Below are 19595 nucleotides of genomic sequence, written 5' to 3' on the forward strand. Positions count from 1 at the left end.
AGACAAGGTTTTGACAGACATTTGCCTTTGGGGTAAGAGTGAGCATAACCATGGGGTCAACAGTTCAGAAGGTTAGGAGGGGAGAGAGGGGTCTACACAGAACAATTTATTTCCCAGTCTTTGTGATAGGTCTCGGTCCTATCCCATCCACCCATGAGTCCACAGAAGTCTGTTAGATGCCTGGTTGCAAGGTGCAGTCAGTTTATGATCAGTTATGGAATAAACATAGCACTCCGATTATCATTAATAATATTTATTTTGGAAAAATATTTTAAAAATGAATTTCTTCATTAACAAAACGGTAAAAAAAAACTCAAATAACATTTGCACAATATTCCATAAATACATTTATATACAAAAAAATATAGTCACATAGACCCGAAGTGCCTTTGTACATATTTACCAAAAATTTTAAATTATAAAAAAATGAACATCACAAAATACTCAAGCTTTACAATTATCATGAAAATATTTTTACAAATTCAAAAAAATAACACACTTTTTCTCACCTAGTAAAAACACGTTTTAGTATCAAAAAAGACAATAAAGGCAGTGTTTGTGTCTCTAAATCAAGAAAAGACTGGCTCATAAGAATCCAAAATATACACTTCAGGCAGTGCATGCTTCTTATGTAGTAATTAAGTCCATTCATTTAAATATATATAGAAAAGCAACTGACCATAGTGCAATGATAAAATTCGTAAAAGGCAGTGCAACAGTAATCCTTGAACACAGACCCTTGCCTGGTGTCCATTTTGTTTATTTTGCAGTCACTTTGCTAACTTCAGTAGAGAACCAGCTCAAGCCTGAATTTAGTTTCTCAGCAGCAGTCAGTGAAGGAATCTATCTCCCATCCCTCTTTCAGCAGCATTCATCGGGGCACGTCTCCTCTGAAATTGTTCTGAACAATCACCTTGCCATATCATCTCTGGTTTACACCTGATGGGACAAAACATGATCAGAGATCAGGAGAGGTTAACGGAAAGAGAGAAGAAGGCTGTAAGGCTGCAGAGGGTCAGGTCTCTGTCTTTATGATGGGCCAGAATGGATTCTGCATGAAGCACACTAAGGGGTAAGACAGCAGACCACAACCACATTGTTACTGTACTCTTGTCTGCAAAAGTCATTGCACCCATAACATCCAGCACAGTAAGTCACTGAGTTGTCTTTACAACATCCATGGCACAACAAACACAAGCTGGCTGGACTTAGCAGGTGCAAATCTCTGTGGCACCGTGGAATAGCTGCCCTGATTTGTGCTAGATGGGGGCCGCACACTGAGACTTTTCTCTGCTGTTCCAGCTGCCAGACACTATACTAACCTCAGTTGCTATGATGCACTCATCTTTCTCTTCTGATATGACATACACCGACTGGTACTTTGTGTCTTTTGAAGTGGAATATACTGAATCTGGTCGTTTTCTTTCAGAAGTATCACTGTTGGAGACAAAAAGAGACAACACATGTCACATGGCTGTTGCTTAATGCTACCCATGAGAAACACACACCCTTCAGAGTCAAGCTGCCCCCCACGCTTGGATGCGAGAGATACCTCTTTAGTTGTACTGCACTTTTCTCCTCTGCCTCTGAATCATATGTTTCACACTTGGCTTCACATTTGCTGTGCTCCTCTTTAACAGAGTCCTCATTCTTGAGTTCATGCACCAAATTGTAATCCACTGTTGGGTATCTGACTTTGTAGCCATTTTTATCAGAATTATCGCTGTGAAAGTCTACTTTCTTGTTTGTGTTTTTAATCTGAGTGGCACCAATGACACTTATGGAAATGTCCTTTTCACGCTGGCAGTTTGCCAGGTTGTTCATGGTCTCAGTCTCGCTCCTGCAGGCATCAGGCTGGTGGTGCCTCTTTTGCACTCTGAGCCTGACGCAGACAACCACAGCAGCACACCCCAGTAGGAGCATGAGGACCAGAATAATCCCAGCGCAGACGGCGATCCAGGGGAACTGGGCATTCTGGCCTTCTGTGTACTTCTCGGTGAAGTCGACAATGACCGGTCCCTGAGGCGGCTCGGGGAGCAAAAACTGGCAGTTGAGCCCACCATAGCCCCGGGCGCACTCACAGACGTAGCGGTTGTTTCTCTCATGGCAGGTGGCCCCGTTGTGGCAGGGGCTGTGTTCACATCTGCTCACCGGGGTGCTGCAGTTCTTCCCATTGTATCCCGGCGGGCAGGTGCAGGAATAGTCATTCACGCCATCCTGGCAGGTCCCCCCGTTAACGCAGGGAAAGGAAGCGCAGTCATCCACATTATCATCACAGTGTCTCCCAGTGAAGCCAGCCTGACACTGGCATATGTAGGAGTTCCCCAGATCGACACATTGGGCTCCTGCAAGACATCAATGGGGACAAGCACTGAGTGGTGAGCAGGCAGACCCAACAGCCTCCCACCTGCTGCTCCCAGGGCGGCTGTTACAACCGCCAGCTGAGAAAAGCTTGATTTTTGAGCGGCTAGTTCAACCTTTGCCCGGTCCGACCCACCATAAAAGATATGAGGCTTTTTTAAGGAAGCTATTTGTTAATCAGATCTACTTTTCATTCACCATCCTATTCCCTTTTTGACATTTCACTCAGCTTGGACAACAAAGCTAGTCCAGATCAGGTTAACACCACAATCTCACATTACAGAGTTTGAGTGGCAATTAATGAGGAAGACTGAAGTAAAGGAAGTCTTCACCAGTTTAATGAAAACAGGAAGATTACTGTTACCACATTACAAGCAATAGTATTTAGCACTTCTATGGCATTTTGCATCCACAGACCTCAGAGTCCTGGCAAAACATTTGCAAGTATAATCCTCCACATTTTTGTGCATGAGGCTTCAGGCCAAGTTACCTGGCCACAGTTACCCCTTGAGAAAATGCTATCTGCAGCAGTGTCCCAAACCACACCTTTACTTTTTAAGTACACTTCCTCCATCAAGTCAACTATTGACATAATATGGAGTATGATTGATCAATTGGTCTTGTCATGAACTCCAGATCAAAAGGTAAAGTAACTGCATGGTTTCCTTTTAGAAGGTCACCGTAGCATGTTTGGCCTTACCATTAGCACAAGGGCTGGAACTGCAGTAATCAATTTTCTTTTCACAGTTGAACCCAGAATAACCCAGCGGGCAGCGGCAGCTGTATCCTCCATCAGGGTTGTCAGTGCATCGCCCACCATTGAAGCATGGTCCATCAGCACAAGTCATTGCGCTCAGTTCACAGTTTTTACCGTAGAAACCTGGGGGGCAGGTACAGGAATAGCTGTTCTCAAGATCCTAGGGGAAAGAAATGAGAAATTGTCAAAACATTTATCTGAAGTTGCTTTGAAAACCAAAGGGGATTTTGAAAGTCAGTAAAATTGACATTGACTCCTCCCTCAGGATTTCAGATGACAGAAGTAACTCAAACCTACCGTACAGCTTCCACCATTCTTGCAAGGGTTGGCATCACATTCATTGATTTCAATCTCACAGATGGAGCCTGTGTACCCAGGTCGGCAAGAACAAGTATAGCTCCCCTGACCAGTGTTTGAGCACGTGGCACCATTCTTGCAGGGCTTGTGGTGTGTGCAGTAGTTTAGGTCTGTAAAAGAGTTTTTTTGAGAAAGAGAGTAGTCAAGATACTTGCTACTTTGCAAGGCTACCACAGGGAGGGTGAGCTGGAAATAGCTGCTTGCTTTCTGTGCTTTAAAGCAGACGCTCACACAAGGACTGAGAACTCACCCTGGTTGCAGAAAAGGCCACCCCAGCCTTCCTGGCAGTTGCACTGCCATGGCTGCTGACAGGTACCATGAAGGCAGCCTGGGTATCGAATGCACTCATCACAATATCGCCCCTGCCAACCCACTCTGCATCTGAAAAAAAAAAAAAATAAAACAAAGTCCCATCAGATTTAGACTTCTCACAGTTGGAAACCCTATCGCAAACTCTGCAAACACACTGATGCCAGGGATCAAGTTTCCTAAAAGCTCTCAGTGATCCTTCATGTGAGAAAGTCACCGAGTCCAACCGTAGCATCAGCTTTCATCAGTCCCAGCTATTTCTTTCACTTCCTTAGATAGAGCCATGGTTCCAGGTAGTTAATTTGTTTACTCTAATAACAAACAGCTAAACTTTACACACAGCACTCTAAACTCATTAGGTTAATATTAGTGGCACTGATGTCTGACTTGTAGATTAATACTTTGATCTGGCATCACCTGGATTTCTCAAATTACCATCTAATATGAGGAAAGGCATTTAAACCGCCCCTTCAAATGACCAATGGCTTATTCAACACCAGAGTACCAACGCTAAAGACAAAAGGAGCAGCAGGGAGCAGAAAACTTACTTGCATTCCCCAGGTTTGTCACAAAAGCCATGTTGCTCATCACATCCAGGCAAACAAATTGCTGTAAACAAACCAAGCAAAGATATCAGCACTGGGGCCAAATGCCTCCCTTTTACAAGTCTGATCCTGCAAGCACCTTGCAGGTAGGGAGCGAGCCCCTTTTACTAGGTCGGGGCAGTTAAACGCAGCTGAGTTAAAATCTGGAGTCTGCAGGAGTATTGATCCCACCCTGTAACTGGGCACTTTACTTATCGCCGGGGATGAGCATTCTTCTTAATACAGTTGCACACAGACAAAAGAGGGCTCACAATTGCTCCCTTCCCCACAGCCCCTTACCCCCCTTCCCTTCCCAGTGAGGGTCAGAAGTCCTTTTTTCCAATTCTATGCACACAGCTCCACCTCTTAATATCCCCCGAAAGTGTGTGTGCAGATAAGAGTGGACAGCTGGTGTGCAGGGTGCCAGTGCAAGACAGCTGCTCTATTGTCTATTCTCTCCCAGCAGCTGCCCCACTGCAACAATACCCTGGCCCCAGAGCCAATGGGGCTGCCGGCCGGTGGCCGGGCAGCCTATCCCTGCCCACAGCTAATCTATGGCACGCGCGTGATTTCGCTGCAAAAAAACTTTTTTTTTTCTCATTCAAATAAATAAGTCTAAAGTTCTTCCTCCCTCCTACCCCCCCTCTGCCCCGCTACGAAAAGAGGCAGGCGGGTGCGTGCAGCCCTGGTAAAAGAGGTAAGCGGACCAGCAGGAGGGAGGATGAGGGAAGGGGAAAAAAGGGACTTCTGCTCATTACTTCGCCTGGTTATGGAACTCATTAAGCAGGCACTGCAAAGTTTTAATTCAACAAAGCCAGCTGGAGACAATGGCATGCAAGGGGAAGGGGGGAGGAAAAAAAAGGAAGAATCAGTGCTGATAATCAGATCGCCTCCAAGACTGAGAGAATGGAGCTGGGGGCAAGGCAACGGGAAGCAATCTGCAACTGGTAGCTCCACTTGCTAACGGCAAAACATTCTTTTTGCTTGCACGCATAAACACATCTCCCCTGCCTAGTAGGTTTGTGTCGCCTATTATAAGCTGGCTTTTTCGTGAGAGGGAAAGCAGAGCAAAAAGCATATGTAACCAGTCAAGACAGACATACAGCCTTCCACTTTGCTATGGGAAGAGCAACAATGTACAAGCATCCAAAAGTGCTGACAGCCCTGAAAGAACTCATTATCAAAATACTTCCTTTTTCCCCACCCCTTGACACAACTGGGCTGGGCACTTTTGATCATGGGAAAGGTTGTAGTTCCTATTTAAAACACTATCAAAGGAAATGCAAGCCCTTCTGCCTGCTGTTTGTTGTGCAACATTGGACCATGAACTGCTAAAAGCATTTTAGCAGTCACTAACAGTGTGAATAATCAGTCTGGGCTGTCTGATATCAGCTCAGCTGAGACCACAGTGTAGGTGAGCTTTAAGAAAAACAAAAACACAACAAGAAGAAAACAGAAAGGCTGCTTTACAGCCCGTAACTGTTTTCTCCCTGCATGTCTGGCCCTGTGATGACTGAAGAACAGCGCTCATCCAGTATGTCATCAGCCAGCATACTTCAGATCTGTGTATATGCAGAGAATGCCATCACATGCTGCAGCAGGAGCTCTGTGTTTGGGTGTATACTGCTATGTACCTACAAAGAGCGCTCATCTTATACAAAAGTGGAGGTACCTGACATTCCTGACTATCCTTTCTGTGATCTGCTTACTGTCCTAGCTTTTCCTGCTTTATCAACACACCACATTACTCAATAACTTCACGCTCAGGGGTACCTTAAAACTCATGTCCCACACTACTTTATTAGTAGTAATGTCAAATGGGGAAAGAAATCAAATATTCTTGTGGCTCCAGACACGATAATCTGTTAGAAGCAGTTTATGAGTGCCCCAAATAAGAAATGTACAGTCTGAAGGCCACAGATCATATCTTGAACTTCCCAACACTTTTTTCAATACAAGGTAGCAAGACATCATACCATGACAAGCCTATCAACAGGTTCACTGCATGGATGTTCCCAAAGGCTAGCTCCCCCTGCTGAAGCCATGTACCCCACAGGTGATGATATCAGTGTACCATTATTAAATGGGGGGTTAGGTATAAAACCTAGTCCTGATATATTTTAATAAATCCTCAAGCAACTGCTGGAAATTTTGCTACTGGATTTGATGTGTACAGCAAATAAGCAAGAGTGTAATGTTGGCACTGACATTTTATTTGCTTGAGAAAGGCCTGTCTGCATTATCTTTCTGTGGTAACTCTGAAGTCCTCCCATCACCCACACCAGCAAAGCCTGTGCACAGCACTAGACCTCCAGGCACTGTAGCTTGGTTCTCCCATCGGGCCTGATATCAGAGGAATACACTCCTTGCAAAAGCCCAAGGGACGCTGATGCAACCGGCACTTGGGGAGACAAGAAGGTAGACACTCACGCTCAGTGCAGTACTGGCCTTTCCAGCCTGGGTTGCAGACTTTCTCGCCACGCTCTCCGCAAGTGAAGTGACCAAAGGCGTCATCCCGAGGACGGCAGAAGACAGAGCAGCCTTCTCCGTAGTAGTGCTCATCGCACACAAAGCGATAGGAATACTTGAGGTCAGTGCGGCCACTACTGTGCAGGTCCTGGGACCACTCTTCACCCACCGCCAAGTGCCTCTGGGTGGCCAGGCGGCTGATGAGGCGCTCAGGGTTTTCTGTGTGAAAGTGGAGAGAGGCATCATGATTAGCCTGAAGCAGGCAGGGGCACAGGAAGATGCTCAATGTGTGGTCTCTGGAGGGAGGGGAACCACTGAGGCAGGATGACAGGGCTGTGTGCCAACAGGTTGGCCTGTCTTCCCGTGATCTCCCAAAGAAAAGCAGGGATGGGATGAGGGGATCATGCTGCACACACCATAGAGAAAGGGGCCAAGTGGGGCTGCAGAACTGCAATTATTCCGGGGAAGGGTCTGTTTCAGGACAGTTACCTGTGGTGAGGTCATCAGGAGAGTCTGTATGCAGAGCCTCGATGATGAGCGAGAAGGTGCCCTGGGGAAAGAAGGATCGGAGACAAACCACCGGGAGAGCGTGAGAGCAGGCAGGGACAAGTGGCAGCGCCCCTAGCCCCCTAGAAGTTATCAGCCCCCCTCCAAACACCTCCAGGGGATCCGTGGCTCCTTGGAAAGGCTTTTGCCTAGCTGGGGTGGCCCGGGTGGATGGGGTTGGGACGGGGACGGATGTGGGGATGGGGACGGGGATGAGAAGGGGATGGATGTGGGGATGGGCACGGGATGGGGACGGGGATGGGGACGGGGATGGATGTGGGGACCCCCTTCCCGCGCCGCTCCCACCACTTACGGGCCAGGTGAAGCCGAAGGGGAAGCGGATGGGGTTGCTGAAGGCGGGGTCGGTGCCGCCCGCGCCGTCGGGGACGCTGAAGGAGTTGGCGCCGAGGACGGGGGTGATGGCGCTGCCGTAGGTGCAGGGCGGCTCCGGGGAGACGCTGGCTTGGTAGTGCTTGAGGCAGACGCGGAAGAAGGTCTTGCAGTCGCACTGCTGCAGCCCGCCGGCCCCGGGGCCGCCCCCGCGGCAGCAGTTGCGGTTGCTGAGCAGCCCCTTCTTATTGACAAACTCCTGCAGCTTCAGCTCGAAGACCCCGGAGCATCCGACCTGCGGGGCGGGGGAACAGCCCGCACGCTCGTCAAATGCCGCTCGTTCGCATCCCGGGCCAGCCCGCTCCCCCGGATCCAGCCCCGCCGGTGCCTCTCCCCGCTCCCCGCGGCCGCGGGACCCCCCGGCGCAGGGAACACCGCGGGTATTTCTGCCCCGCGGGCGCTTACCTGGCAGCGACTCAGCAGCACCGAGAGGAGGGCGAGCGTCAGCAGGAACCGACCTCCCATGGTGGAGGGGCAGCTCTGGTGCCCTCGCTTTCCTCCCCCTTGTCTTCTCGTCGGAGGGGAAAGGGGAAAGTGTCTCTCGGGAGAAGGGAGAAGACGGAACGGACAAAGCCGATCGCCCCAGCAGAGCTGGAAGAGTTAGTGTCACGGTCTCCTGCTTTCAGGAGTGTCTCTGACTTCTTTTCCCCCCTCTGTCGATAGCTCTAGGTGTAGCCTGCCGGCGACTGACAGCTCTTTCGGATGGCAAAAGAAAAAGGGAAGGAAAAATAGGAAAAAAAAAAAAGAAAAGAAAAAGAAGGTTAAGATTAACCGACTAAACTCTTTTTCTTTCCCAATCCACGGTGCTCCTCCTCTCCAGAAGAAAAAAAAATTTTTTAAAAAAAAAAGTTAAAAAAAAAAGCAACTTAATTCCCAACAGAGGCAGAGAAAAGGCTTCCCAAGGAAGGTATAAAATCGGCGAGCTGGAAATCCCTGCGGAGGCAGCGGCGGATGAGGCGGCAGGGTCGATAATTCCCGGTGCGGTGCGATGCGGGAGCGGCTCTGCGCGGCCCTGCGCGGCTGCACTCGCCCTGCGCACGTCGGGGCTGGTGGGTGTCAAGCGGCAGCAGGCAGGTCACGTCGGAGACTTAATCCCCTTTTTTTTTTCTTTTTCTGAGTTTGTTTTTCTTTTTTAATTATTTTGTGCTGCTTTTTTTTTTTTTTCAAAAGAAGCGAATTTTTCTTTCCTTGTTGTGGGCTTACTTTGGTTTTTAGAGGAATCCCAGCCAACAAAAATAAGCTCAATAGCGGCGCACGGAGCGTGTCCGGGTGTGCAGGGGAGGGGGTGCCTGCACGGCTCCGCTCCGCTCCGCGGCTCCGCGGCTCTCTCCGAGGGTGAAGCGCTAAGGATCTGCCTCTCCTTGGGCGCCTGCCTCCCTTATATCCCGCCGGCCGCCCGCATGCCTAATGAGATGCAAATGAGCAGCCCCCCAATCTGGCAAGAGCTGTCACAAAGGAACCACTTTTCCAAACCCTCCTCTCAATGGATCGCCAAATGGTCAGTGAGCTGTAAAATGTGCAACCCTCTTCCCCCCTCCCCTCCGCGCTCACAAAACGTGCTCATTTACATTCCTGCAAATTTGGTAACCGCAAGAATCCCCCTTCTGCTTCGGGGAGAGGGTAACACCCCCGCCCGCACCGGAGAGACGCGGCGCAACACGCTCCGGCGAGAAAACAGCCCCGGGGACTGCGGGCTGGAATTACCTCTGGAAACGTGCAAAGCAGCCGCCGTGCCCCCAAAACGTAAAACTCGGTACTCATGGCCACTTCCAAGGGGCATCTTCGGCTTTAAAGGGACGAGGGATGTGGGAGCCAGCGAGACGCAACAAGGGGAAGCCGATCCCTTGATATTCGCACCGTATTTCCCCTGGTATAACCGGGATAATTGCGGGGGGGACGGGGCGGGTATGGATTCGAGCGAACCGAGCCGGCGGTCGCTCTTCCCTCGGCTCCATCCACAGCGCTTATTCCGCCGGTGGAGGGAAAGGGGGGGTCCCCGAGGGTCCCGGCGAGGGGCTCCGTGGTGCCGTCCCTGCCACCACCGCAGCGAGAGAGACACCCGCTCCGCCCGGGTCCTGCACCCCTCTATGATTATTATCATCATCACCAGCAACCTCTCCCTCTCTCTCCCTCCCTCTCTCTCTCTCTCTCTTTTTTCCTCCTTCAGCTTAGTAAAAAGTGAGTTTGGTGTGTGTCGTTCGCGTGGCTGTCATTAAGGCCGTTTGTTATTGTGTGAGGGCTGAATCAGTTAGCTCTTTGTGCTCTCAGCTGTATGGTAATGTAGACAGCACCTGCTCCCTGCACAATGCGAGGGAGAGAAAGAGCTCCCCTCGGCGCACGCTACTGCCTCTACAACAATGTCCGCACATTTTTTAAAGAAATCCCTTCCAGCACTTCCCCCCTCCGTTTAAAATAAAAAAAAAAAAAAAGACCAAAAAAACCCCACAACTTTACACCAACCGTCACCTTTTTTTTTTTTTTTTTACATATCCATCAGACACTAGAACTTTTGTTTTGATCTTGAAAACATAGAAGGGAGTTTACTGGTGCGGTGAAAGAAGGGTAGAGATGATTACTATTTGAGCAGTTTCTTAATGATGGATGGAAGCCGGGGATAAAAGTTGGAGGGCGACTCTGGCATGTCACTCGAAACAGGGTTTGCTACTTTGTTCGGGCCCTCTGTTTAAACACCTTCGATAGGCACAGCCGGATTCATTAGGATGCAAGGTGTAACTGTCTCTGTAAATGTCATTTTAATTGTAACAGATCATTTCAGCACAGATTAAGCTTGTGCGCGAAAGGAGAGGATTTGGCTACAATAACCTCACTGTAGGTATGCCGTGCTAAAAGCCTTATTATGGCGACTTTATTGGGTTGAAACGTGCATTTGCATGGCAAAATGTGACTTTCATTGAAGCAGATGTCTTGATCACAAATTATCTTACAATGCGGTAGGGGAAAAAAAAAATCTTAAAGACTTCTTAAAGTAAAAGCATTGGGTAGTACCAATTAAAAGAAAATCACTAATGAGTTCATTCAGCCCAGCTCTTCTTGACTGCTCCTAGCTACCCGCTTTCACTGAGCGGGGGCTTGTGCCACCTTCCCCAAACCCAGGCAGGTACCCTCGGTACTTAAAACAAGCATCCAGACTTTTGTAACGATTCGCCGCTCAACCTGTGCATCCCTTCCCTTCTAGTTTTGGTCGAACGAGCCATCTACATCCAGGTACTCCTCTTCTTCCCTCTCCCCGCCCCTCGACGCTTCAGCGAAAGCTTAAATGTACAGGAATGTTCGGGTTTGGGTTTTTTCTTTGCTTTTTTTTTTTTGTTGTTGTTGCACCCCGGAGTTACACCCCAAGCAGCGAGGGGAGCCCCCGTCCCGCAGGCACCGTGCGAGGGCGCAGGGAAAGCGTCTCCCGGGAGGGAGGGGAACGGGACCGGGGGGGGCGCCCCGCAGCAGCTCCGGATTGAACCGTACATTACTTTTGCCACCTAGCGTCAACATCTTTTCAAGGAGCCTGCCGCTGCTTCGAAAGCTTTGCCGCGGCGTTATTCCCGGGGGAGGGGGGGAACCCAAACAAATCACTTCGTATCGGGTTTACTAAGCGAGCTGGGGTGGGGGGCAATATTCGTCTTGAAATTTGGGGGTAGCTCGTCGGTGGAGGCGAGGACTGATATATCACCGCCGATCTTTTAATCTACGAGAAAGTTGGTCCATCAGCATCCCCTTGCTTAGAAAACTGGAAATAAAAAGTTACACGCGCGAGGGTTTTAACCTAGCGAAACCGGGGGGGGGGGGGGGGGGGAAGGAAAAGACCCGAAAAAAACCCTGCCCCCAAATCCTTAACAACCCCCCTTCGGTACCGGGTATTTGTTAAATTGACGTGGCACAGATTTCTCGATTACCGCTGCTGAGCGTGACTGAAAGGCGCCGTGAGAGCCGGCAGGATCCTGCCCACGGCGCTCATTCTTCTCCGGCTTAATTTATGCCACGCGATTCTGTATTGGGGAAATCAAGCAGAAAGCTCCTTTTTCTGCTTTTTTTCCCCCCTCTCCCTCTCTCTTTCAGATGCCGGGCTAACGGGGAGACTGTTTAACTTAAGTGTTTCTATAGGAGGCTGTTGTAGTTTAACTCCTGCCCACCAGTAGCTGAGGCGAACAAAGGAGGGACTCGAGGTCTAACTATTCATCCATTCTCTGCACTTTAATTTTCATTGATTTCGAAGACAAGGGGAGCCCTTAGGGATTCTCGCTGAAGGGGGATGACACGCCTTTAGACGCGATCAGCCCCCCAGCCAGCCATCTGCTCCCAACCAAATGGCGCTTTTTCGCTCCCAACCGCGTGTCTCCGCACCGCGCTCGCCCGCCGCCCCCCGCCGCCCCCCGCCGCCGGGCACGCTCCCCCCCGCACCCTGCCCTGCCCGCCCCACCGGGGGCAGCCGCCGCCGGGACCCCCAGGACCCCCGCACGGCTCGGCTCCGCCCGGGCGTTATCGTCCCTCCCTGCCCCTTCCCGCAACGCCAGCCCCCCCCTCCGCCGCCCCGGCGGGGATTTACGGTCCCGGGAGCTCCCCCGTCAGCCGCAGCTTGTATTTCTAAGCGAGCCAGATTATGGGAAAAGTCACTCCAAAAAGGGGGAGGCGGCGGGAGTTGTTAATTAGGGCGACGCGCTGCCATCGCCGGAGCGCCACCCTGATTTTTTTTTTTTCCCGGGACGGAGGTCTCCGGGCATATGGCGAACGGTGCCTCGGCGCAGGGACGCGTACGTGTGGAGCTATGTGTAACCGGGTGTGCGTAATGTTTTAATTAGGTCCGTGGTCCCTACGGAGGTATGTGTGCGCCGCTGCCCTCCGCCGCAGCCCGCCCCCTCCACCTGCACCCCCGCATCGCCATGGGAATGGGGGGGGGCTTCGCCGCTGGCCCCGGTGACCGGAGGGGTGAGCGGGACTCCGGTCCCGCAGCCCGGCCCCGCGCTCCGCCGCCCCGGCCTTGTGCGGGGAGAGGGATTAAGAAGTTTAGCGCGTAGGTTAGCCCAAAGTTGCAAAGGCATGTGCTGATTAGAATAAGAAAGGGCAGTCGCGTGGCTCAGCTGGCACACAGCGAGGCCAGATGATAGATAAGCAGCTCGGGGCCTTCCCTCCCACCCCCGCCCCCCCCCCCCCCCCAGCTCCCTTTTTCAAATCGCAAATCATCTGCTCCGGCCCTATCGTAGCCCCTCATTTTCATTACAATGGTTGTGTGTTTACCTGTGATCCTGGGACGGGGCATTCCTTTGTCTCCCGAGGAGATTACCGCAGCCAGCTGCTCTCCAACCCTTCCCCGGGCAAATCCCGAAGTGGCCCCTGTATGTGCTTTACTGATCGCACACGGGGAGAAACCGAGCATCTCCTCTGCTCCCTTCCCCTGCGCTACTTGTTTGCTGGGTTTGCTCCGTGGCTTGCTTCCGACGGCGTTTTGCTTGTGGGAAACTACCCCCTTTGCGGAGTAGCTCAGCCCCGCTTGTGGACAACTGGCCTCTTTGCCCCACCTTTAACTCCAAGGACACCCACCGTCTTCACCAAGCTAGAATCCACGGATGGCATTTGCACTAGGTGACCTTCTGAGATCCCTTCCAACCCCAAATATCTCACGATCCTGAGATTTACCCGGCGCCCCAGCACCCTGTCAGGCAAGCCTGACACAACCCCACAGGGCACTGAGACCTGGTTTGTCTTGGGAGGGTGTCACCGAGCAGAGAGGGGGAGTGATCTGGTTCAGACAAACGTACATGGAATAAAAAACATGATGAACCTTCTCAGAAAAATGTTTCACATTCCAGCTACAATATTTCACTGGATGGCTAGAAATACTTCCTTATGCTACTGACTTCAGCAGGAATAAATGCTGGCGTTCACCAGTTCTCACAGGGAAACGCTCTCTTCTCTTTTCTCTGGTTTTATTGCTCATCATCATCTCTCTAAACAGTAGCTGCAAACTTCCACTCCAGACAGTAGCTGCACAGACTGCTCTTTCCCTACAGCAGCCAGAGCAGCGTGCTGCCTTACTGTACTGCATTTCATGCACGAAGGGTTTTTCTGTTCCCCTGTGGCCTGCAGCTCCCTTTGCATGGTGTGCACATCTTGTGCCTTGTGCATTGGCTGCAGTGCAAAACCTGCTGCTAATAAACTTTGGAGGCGGGGGGAGCAGTTCGATCGTATGTTTCCAGGGCTTTCTGAGCCACTTCCAATTTGCGTCATTTTTATTTCTTTCCACATCTCTCTGTGTGCAGAGAAGGGGCGGGGGGGGGGGGGGGGTAGTGGTGTGGGAGGGAGAAGGGAAGGGAGAAGAAGGGGGCAGAAACTCATCTGCAGAAGGTGATTACAAGAAAGAGGATGTGTATGGATGGGGTGGGCCTGAGCTTTTGGAAACACTCTCCCCTTTTCTGAGAGCATCTGCCCTGAGACGAACAGATGTGGGCACCTGCGGTGACAGGCCACATATGCTCCATCCTATTCACAGGCATTCAGAGACGGCCACAATGGTGAGGCTTTGTGCATGCGGAGTCACCAAATATATTAATCTGTGCTCCCTAGAGCACTGCTCTGTTTAATTTTTCACCGGCAATAACATCTGATCTCATCCTCCCACCGGCTCCCCCCTGTCCCTCTTTCCACCCTGAAAAGATGTGAAGTTATTCAGGTCCCCACCTGTTGCTGGTGGGGTGGAAGCGGGTCGTGCTCCCAGCACGCCTGCATCCAGGCCCTTTGCGCCCCGAGGAAACAGGGGTTCTCCTCCACCAGCAAATGCTGAGCAGGGCAGAGCAAACTGGTCCCTCCCCGCTGTGAGACAGCTCTCGCCAGGCCACCCTGGGCCACTTTGTTTACTCTGGGCCAGCAGTGCTCAGCGGGCTGCACAGCTGTGGGCCAACAGAAATCTCTGACATACAACTCACGGGATGTTCAAGCAATTTTGGTGCACAATGCTTCCATCCCCGCACTGTTCCCATCCTCCTCCACCCCATTCCCATCCTGGCTGGGTTTGTTCAGGGGCACAATGGCCCTTCTGGGACCTGGACAAGCTGGAGAAGTGGGTCTGCGCAAACCTCATGAAACTACACAAGGGTCAGGGCGATCCATGGTTTCAATACAGGATGAGGGATGGTGTGATTGAGAGCAGCCCTGTGGAGAAGGACGTAGGGGTGCTCACTGATGAGAAGCTTGACATGAGCTGGCAATGTGCGCTCACACTCGAGAAGGCCAAATGTGTCCTGGGCTGCATCAAAAGTGTGGCCAGCAGATCAAGGGAGGTGATTCTGCCCCTCTATTCTGCTCTTGTGAGACCCCCACCTGGAGTACTGTGTCCAGTTCTGGAACCCCCAGTATAAGAAGGATTTGAAACTGTGGGAATGGGTCCAGAGGAGGGCTATAAATATGATGAAAGGGCTGGAGCACCTCCCCTATGAGGACAGGCTGAGAGAGCTGGGGTTGTTCAGCCTGGAGAAGAGAAGGCTCCGAGGAGATCGTAGAGCGATCTTCCAGTGGCTGAAGGGGCTACAAGAAAGCTGGAGAGGGACTGTTTACAAGGGAGAATGGGTATAAACTGGAGAGGGTCAGATTTAGACTGGAAATAAGGAGGAACTTCTCCACCATGAGGGCAGTGAGGCACTGGCACAGGTTGCCCAGGGAAGCTGTGGCTGCCCCATCCCCGGAGGTGTCCAAGGCCGGGTTGGATGGGGCCTTGGGCAGCCTGCTCTAGCGGGAGCCGTTCCTGCCCATCTCGGCAGGGGCGGGCCGGGACCGGCACGGCGGCGGCCCCGCCCCCTTGGCCCCGCCCCCGGGAAGCGGAAGCGGCGGCCGGGTCAGTGCGGGGCCGAGGGCGCAGCCGGGGCCGAGGGGCTCCGCGTCTCGGGGGTGGGGGGGGGGTGGATTTGCCCCTCGTCCCCTGGGGTGGGGGAGGCTTTGCCCCTCGTCCCTCGGCGAGAAGGCTCTTAGGAGAGCAGGAGCGGTCGTTCTGAACGTTTTTGCCTACACGGCTTTGCAGTGCGGGGTGTTGCCATGAGCACAATAAAATCTGCGTCGCGGTGGTTGCTTGCTGCCGGTACTGGGTGTAGTGGTGTCGTCGTTTAGGAAGTAAAATGTAGTGGTCAGATCATTTGGTAGGCGTGGTTAATGGTTGGACATTTAAGATCTTGGCGGTCTTTCCCAACCTTAAAGATTCCATGATTCTGTGATCGGCTGCAGTGATACCAGGAGTAGTTACTACTACGATAAGTGGAATATTGCTTAAGCCAAAGCAAAGTTTCATCTAAATAATTGCGTTCTTTGCAAGACGGACCGAATGTCCTTCTCCTAGCATATTTTCTTTAAAACAGTATTTTCCCAGACACTCTTCGTTCTTTGAAGATGATAGCGTCTTGTGTGCACTATGGTCCGTGCTGATCAGATGCATCTTCTGTAACCACCTCTGCAGCCTTCCCTATTTCAAACACAAGGTCAAGCAGAGAGCTGAAGCCAGCTCCAAATTTGCAAGAATATTGACTCTTGTGAAGTTTCATAATAACATTACAAGTAGACCTTGGAAAGTAATAGAGTATGCGTAAAATTTCTGGAACAAAACTATCCATATGCGTGTAAGTGGGAAATACATTCTGTCCACAGCTCTTATACCCTTGCACACGATTGATGGAGATGGCTCCCTTGTGTTCCTCAGGCCTGATAAAGGATGCTTTCTTTCTGAAACTCTAATATGAGGCTTAGAGAGTTTTATTTGCTGGCATTTTTTGTATCAGCAGTAGGGGTCATCTCTGAATTTTTGTGTCTGTATAAAACTGGGAGGGTGGGACACACATTTCTGATTTTTTCAGTTTGTGGAGAAAACTTCCCCTCCCCACACAGATTCAGGTACTCAGTAGCAGTGCAGTTGAGATCCTGTAGTAACCCATGATCTCCATTTCACACAAGTAACACTAGAAGTAAGCATGCAGCCTTAAAATATGCATATGTTCCACTCTTGTGAAACTAAGACTTATGGCGTATGGCATTTTAGTACTGATTCTGCTGGCTTTATTGAGGTGCCTCTGATGAAAGATCTTCTCAAGTCTGAAGATAAAACTTGTTCTACACTCTACTATTGCGGTGGATTAGTGACTGATTTCCCTACTGTGACTGTTTCTGTCCAGAACTGAAATCATAGAATCATAGAATCACCAGGTTGGAAAAGACCCACCGGATCATCGAGTCCAACCATTCCTATCAAACACTAAACCATGCTGCTCAGTGCCTCGTCCACCCATCCCTTAAACACCTCCAGGGAAGGTGACTCAACCATCTCCCTGGGCAGCCTGTTCCAGTGCCCAGTGACCCTTTCCATGAAAATTTTTTTCCTAATGTCCAGCCTGAACCTCCCCTGGCGGAGCTTGAGGCCATTAAAATAATATAGCAATAGGATGGTTGACAGAATATAAACTCAATATTTTATATTATGCTTTCAGTGAATGTGGCGGTAGCATCAGAATGCTAGTAGTGGCCAGGGCATTTGCTTATGTGTTTGGGTATGATCTTTCTATTAAGTTAAACTAATAACTGATAATGGATGTTTTTCTGATACTCTCTGTATCTTTCTTACTTAAATTGTTAAGCAAGTGGAGTGTTTCAAATACAGGTGGGAGGAGGCGGGAGAATGTTTCTTTCCATTTATTGCAGTACAGAATAGCTAGTAAGTTGTTTACCATACTTCCTGATCTAGGTGCATGGCCTCTAGGGACAGACTCTGTACCCATATCATGTTAATCATAACTAAAACTTGCTTGGATGCAATGCATTTCTGAAGAAGCAAGACCTGCCATGGCATACGGAGTCTATATGGTGACCTTGGATCATTTGGTCTGACTGCATGTGTTAGTGATTGAAAGATGGAGACATTCACACCCATTGCAAGGTCTCCATGGAAAGTAATAAAAACCTATAACCCAGCAGTGCTCAAACCATTTGGAATTGGAGATGCAGCTTTCCTGGAAAAACAAATGACCTGAGTCTCAAGGGCACCCAGGTAACATGGGAAGTAGCATCATAGAGAAAGCAGTGTCCTGCCTTCTGTCCACGTGCAGCAATGAAGCAAACCTCTGATTGTTTAAACAGGTCTTGAAAATTACATCTTCAAATGGTAAAGTGGATTGAATTTCTGCTTCAAAGCATAACAGGTACTACCGAGACAGTTGTAGAACAGAAGTATTGCAACTGGTGCCATATCAGTAGACTGCTGTCTATATACTCGGGTGGTAACTGAGCCATTTGCACAATGAAGGTATGAGGCTGATTTCCAAAGTTGTTCAGTATTTTTTTCCATGGGCTTCAATTAAAGAAGTATTCATTCCTGTGTAATACACTGTCAGATAAGATGTTATAAAGCTTTTAATTATGTAATAATAGCAATATGTACTTTTGTATGTTTTACGCTATTAATCTGGAATTTTTAAAGTCATATTTATGAATACCTTCTGATACTTACAGCCTTCACTGATCTAAAAAGCAGAAGTGGAAAGCAAATTGAATGGGTGCTTATGTCCAGTTTGTTGATGGGAAGAAAAGTGTTTCAAACTGTTTAAAGGTCAGGAAAACTCAACAAGCTGTTAGCAAGAGCAGAAAAATAATGCTTCAGTTTCCAAGTTGTTATGTTGTTTGCTTGGGTTTTCTTGTAGAATTTTGTTATGTTTCTCAGTATTGCATTTTGGGTTTATTTTTTTTTTTATTTTTCTGCTTTCAGACTGTTCCGAGTTTCAGAGATCAGCCATGGGCATTAAAGGTTTGCAGGGATTTGTGGCAAGAATTTGCCCTGATATATGCAAAACGGTCGATCTGAGAGAGCTGGCAGAAAATCATCGCATCAATCATCCTGATTTCCCTCCTGCTATCGTAGTAGATGCCATGAGTTGTGTTAGATTCTGGTACACACCAGAATCCTGGGTGTGCGGGGGCCAGTGGCAGGAGTACCTTGCCAATTTAGAGGATTTTATTAAAGCGTTTACAGCAGCTGGTATCCAGTTGGTGTTTTACTTCGATGGAGTGGTAGAAGAGAAAAAGAGAGATGAGTGGATTAAACGGAGGTTGCGGAATAACAAGGAAATAGCCAGAATATTTCAGTTTATCAAAACTCACAGGAAACAACCAGGGAGAGGAATGTTCGTTGTTCCTTCAGCTTTGCCTACTTTTACACGTTTTGCACTGAAGTCACTTGGTCAAAAAACAGTATGCACGTTGCAAGAGGCAGACTTTGAGGTGGCTGCATATGGTTTGCAACATAATTGCATAGGAATTCTTGGGCAAGATAGTGACTACCTCATCTATAATACATGCCCCTACTTTTCCATTGAGAAGCTCCGTGTGGACAGGCTGGTCACCGAAATGTACTCTCGAGAAGATCTTTGCCGTGCGTTGGGTCTTAGTTTGACACACCTCCCTCTCTTTGCTTGCCTGCTGGGCAATGATGTTGTTCCAGAAAGCATGTTGGAAGGCTTTTGGCATAAATGTTTAGTTACCAGTCCCCGCAAGAATAACAGCTACGATAGAAGAACAAATATACTTCTAGCTGTAGCAAATTACATCTCAAAAATTCCATGCTCATACAGCAGCCTGAAACACTTGGAAGAGATGCTACCTTTGGGATCAGACAAGACATTACTTTACAGAGGATTGGAGTCCTATGTTTTGCCTGGGCAGCAGTCTCCATGGATTCCACCTAATGTGAAAAACTGCCAAATGTTCTCCCTTCAACAAGAAACAGCTGTGTGTCAAGATACGGAAATCTTTCAGGTAACTTGTTTTTTAAAGCTTAATGGTCACTTTATTGC

At 49.6% G+C, this 19595-nt stretch overlaps 2 protein-coding genes across 6 annotated transcripts in view; one reads left to right on the forward strand and one right to left on the reverse strand.

The window, feature by feature from the left end:
* Window positions 1-310: 310 nt before the first annotated feature.
* DLL1 (delta like canonical Notch ligand 1) lies at window positions 311-9137 on the reverse strand. The gene is made up of 11 exons (XM_069852269.1): window positions 8179-9137; window positions 7697-8008; window positions 7327-7387; window positions 6799-7056; window positions 4333-4393; window positions 3726-3856; window positions 3416-3585; window positions 3062-3278; window positions 1553-2345; window positions 1323-1437; window positions 311-939 (listed from the first exon to the last, which is right to left on the reverse strand). Exons 1-11 carry the CDS (start codon window positions 8236-8238, stop codon window positions 934-936), a joined length of 2184 nt encoding a protein of 727 aa, XP_069708370.1. The 5' UTR covers window positions 8239-9137; the 3' UTR covers window positions 311-933.
* A 6444-nt stretch (window positions 9138-15581) lies between these two features.
* The window catches only part of FAM120B (family with sequence similarity 120 member B), a 97667-nt gene continuing 93653 nt past the window's right edge, over window positions 15582-19595 (forward strand). For 4 of the 5 annotated variants that reach the window (XR_011337006.1, XR_011337007.1, XR_011337008.1 and 1 more), the window contains exons 1-2: window positions 15582-15607; window positions 18512-19557. Coding sequence is in view for 2 of the 5 variants with exons in the window: in XM_069852271.1 (XP_069708372.1) it covers window positions 18538-19557 (1020 nt within the window). In the remaining 3 variants the exon portion in view is untranslated. Of the gene's footprint in view, window positions 15608-17985; window positions 18053-18511; window positions 19558-19595 lie in introns of those variants that run through there. The other variant, XM_069852272.1, reaches the window with a different exon arrangement.

This window comes from Phaenicophaeus curvirostris, chromosome 2, assembly GCF_032191515.1.
Source record: "Phaenicophaeus curvirostris isolate KB17595 chromosome 2, BPBGC_Pcur_1.0, whole genome shotgun sequence".
In the NCBI taxonomy this organism is placed as follows: domain Eukaryota; kingdom Metazoa; phylum Chordata; class Aves; order Cuculiformes; family Cuculidae; genus Phaenicophaeus; species Phaenicophaeus curvirostris.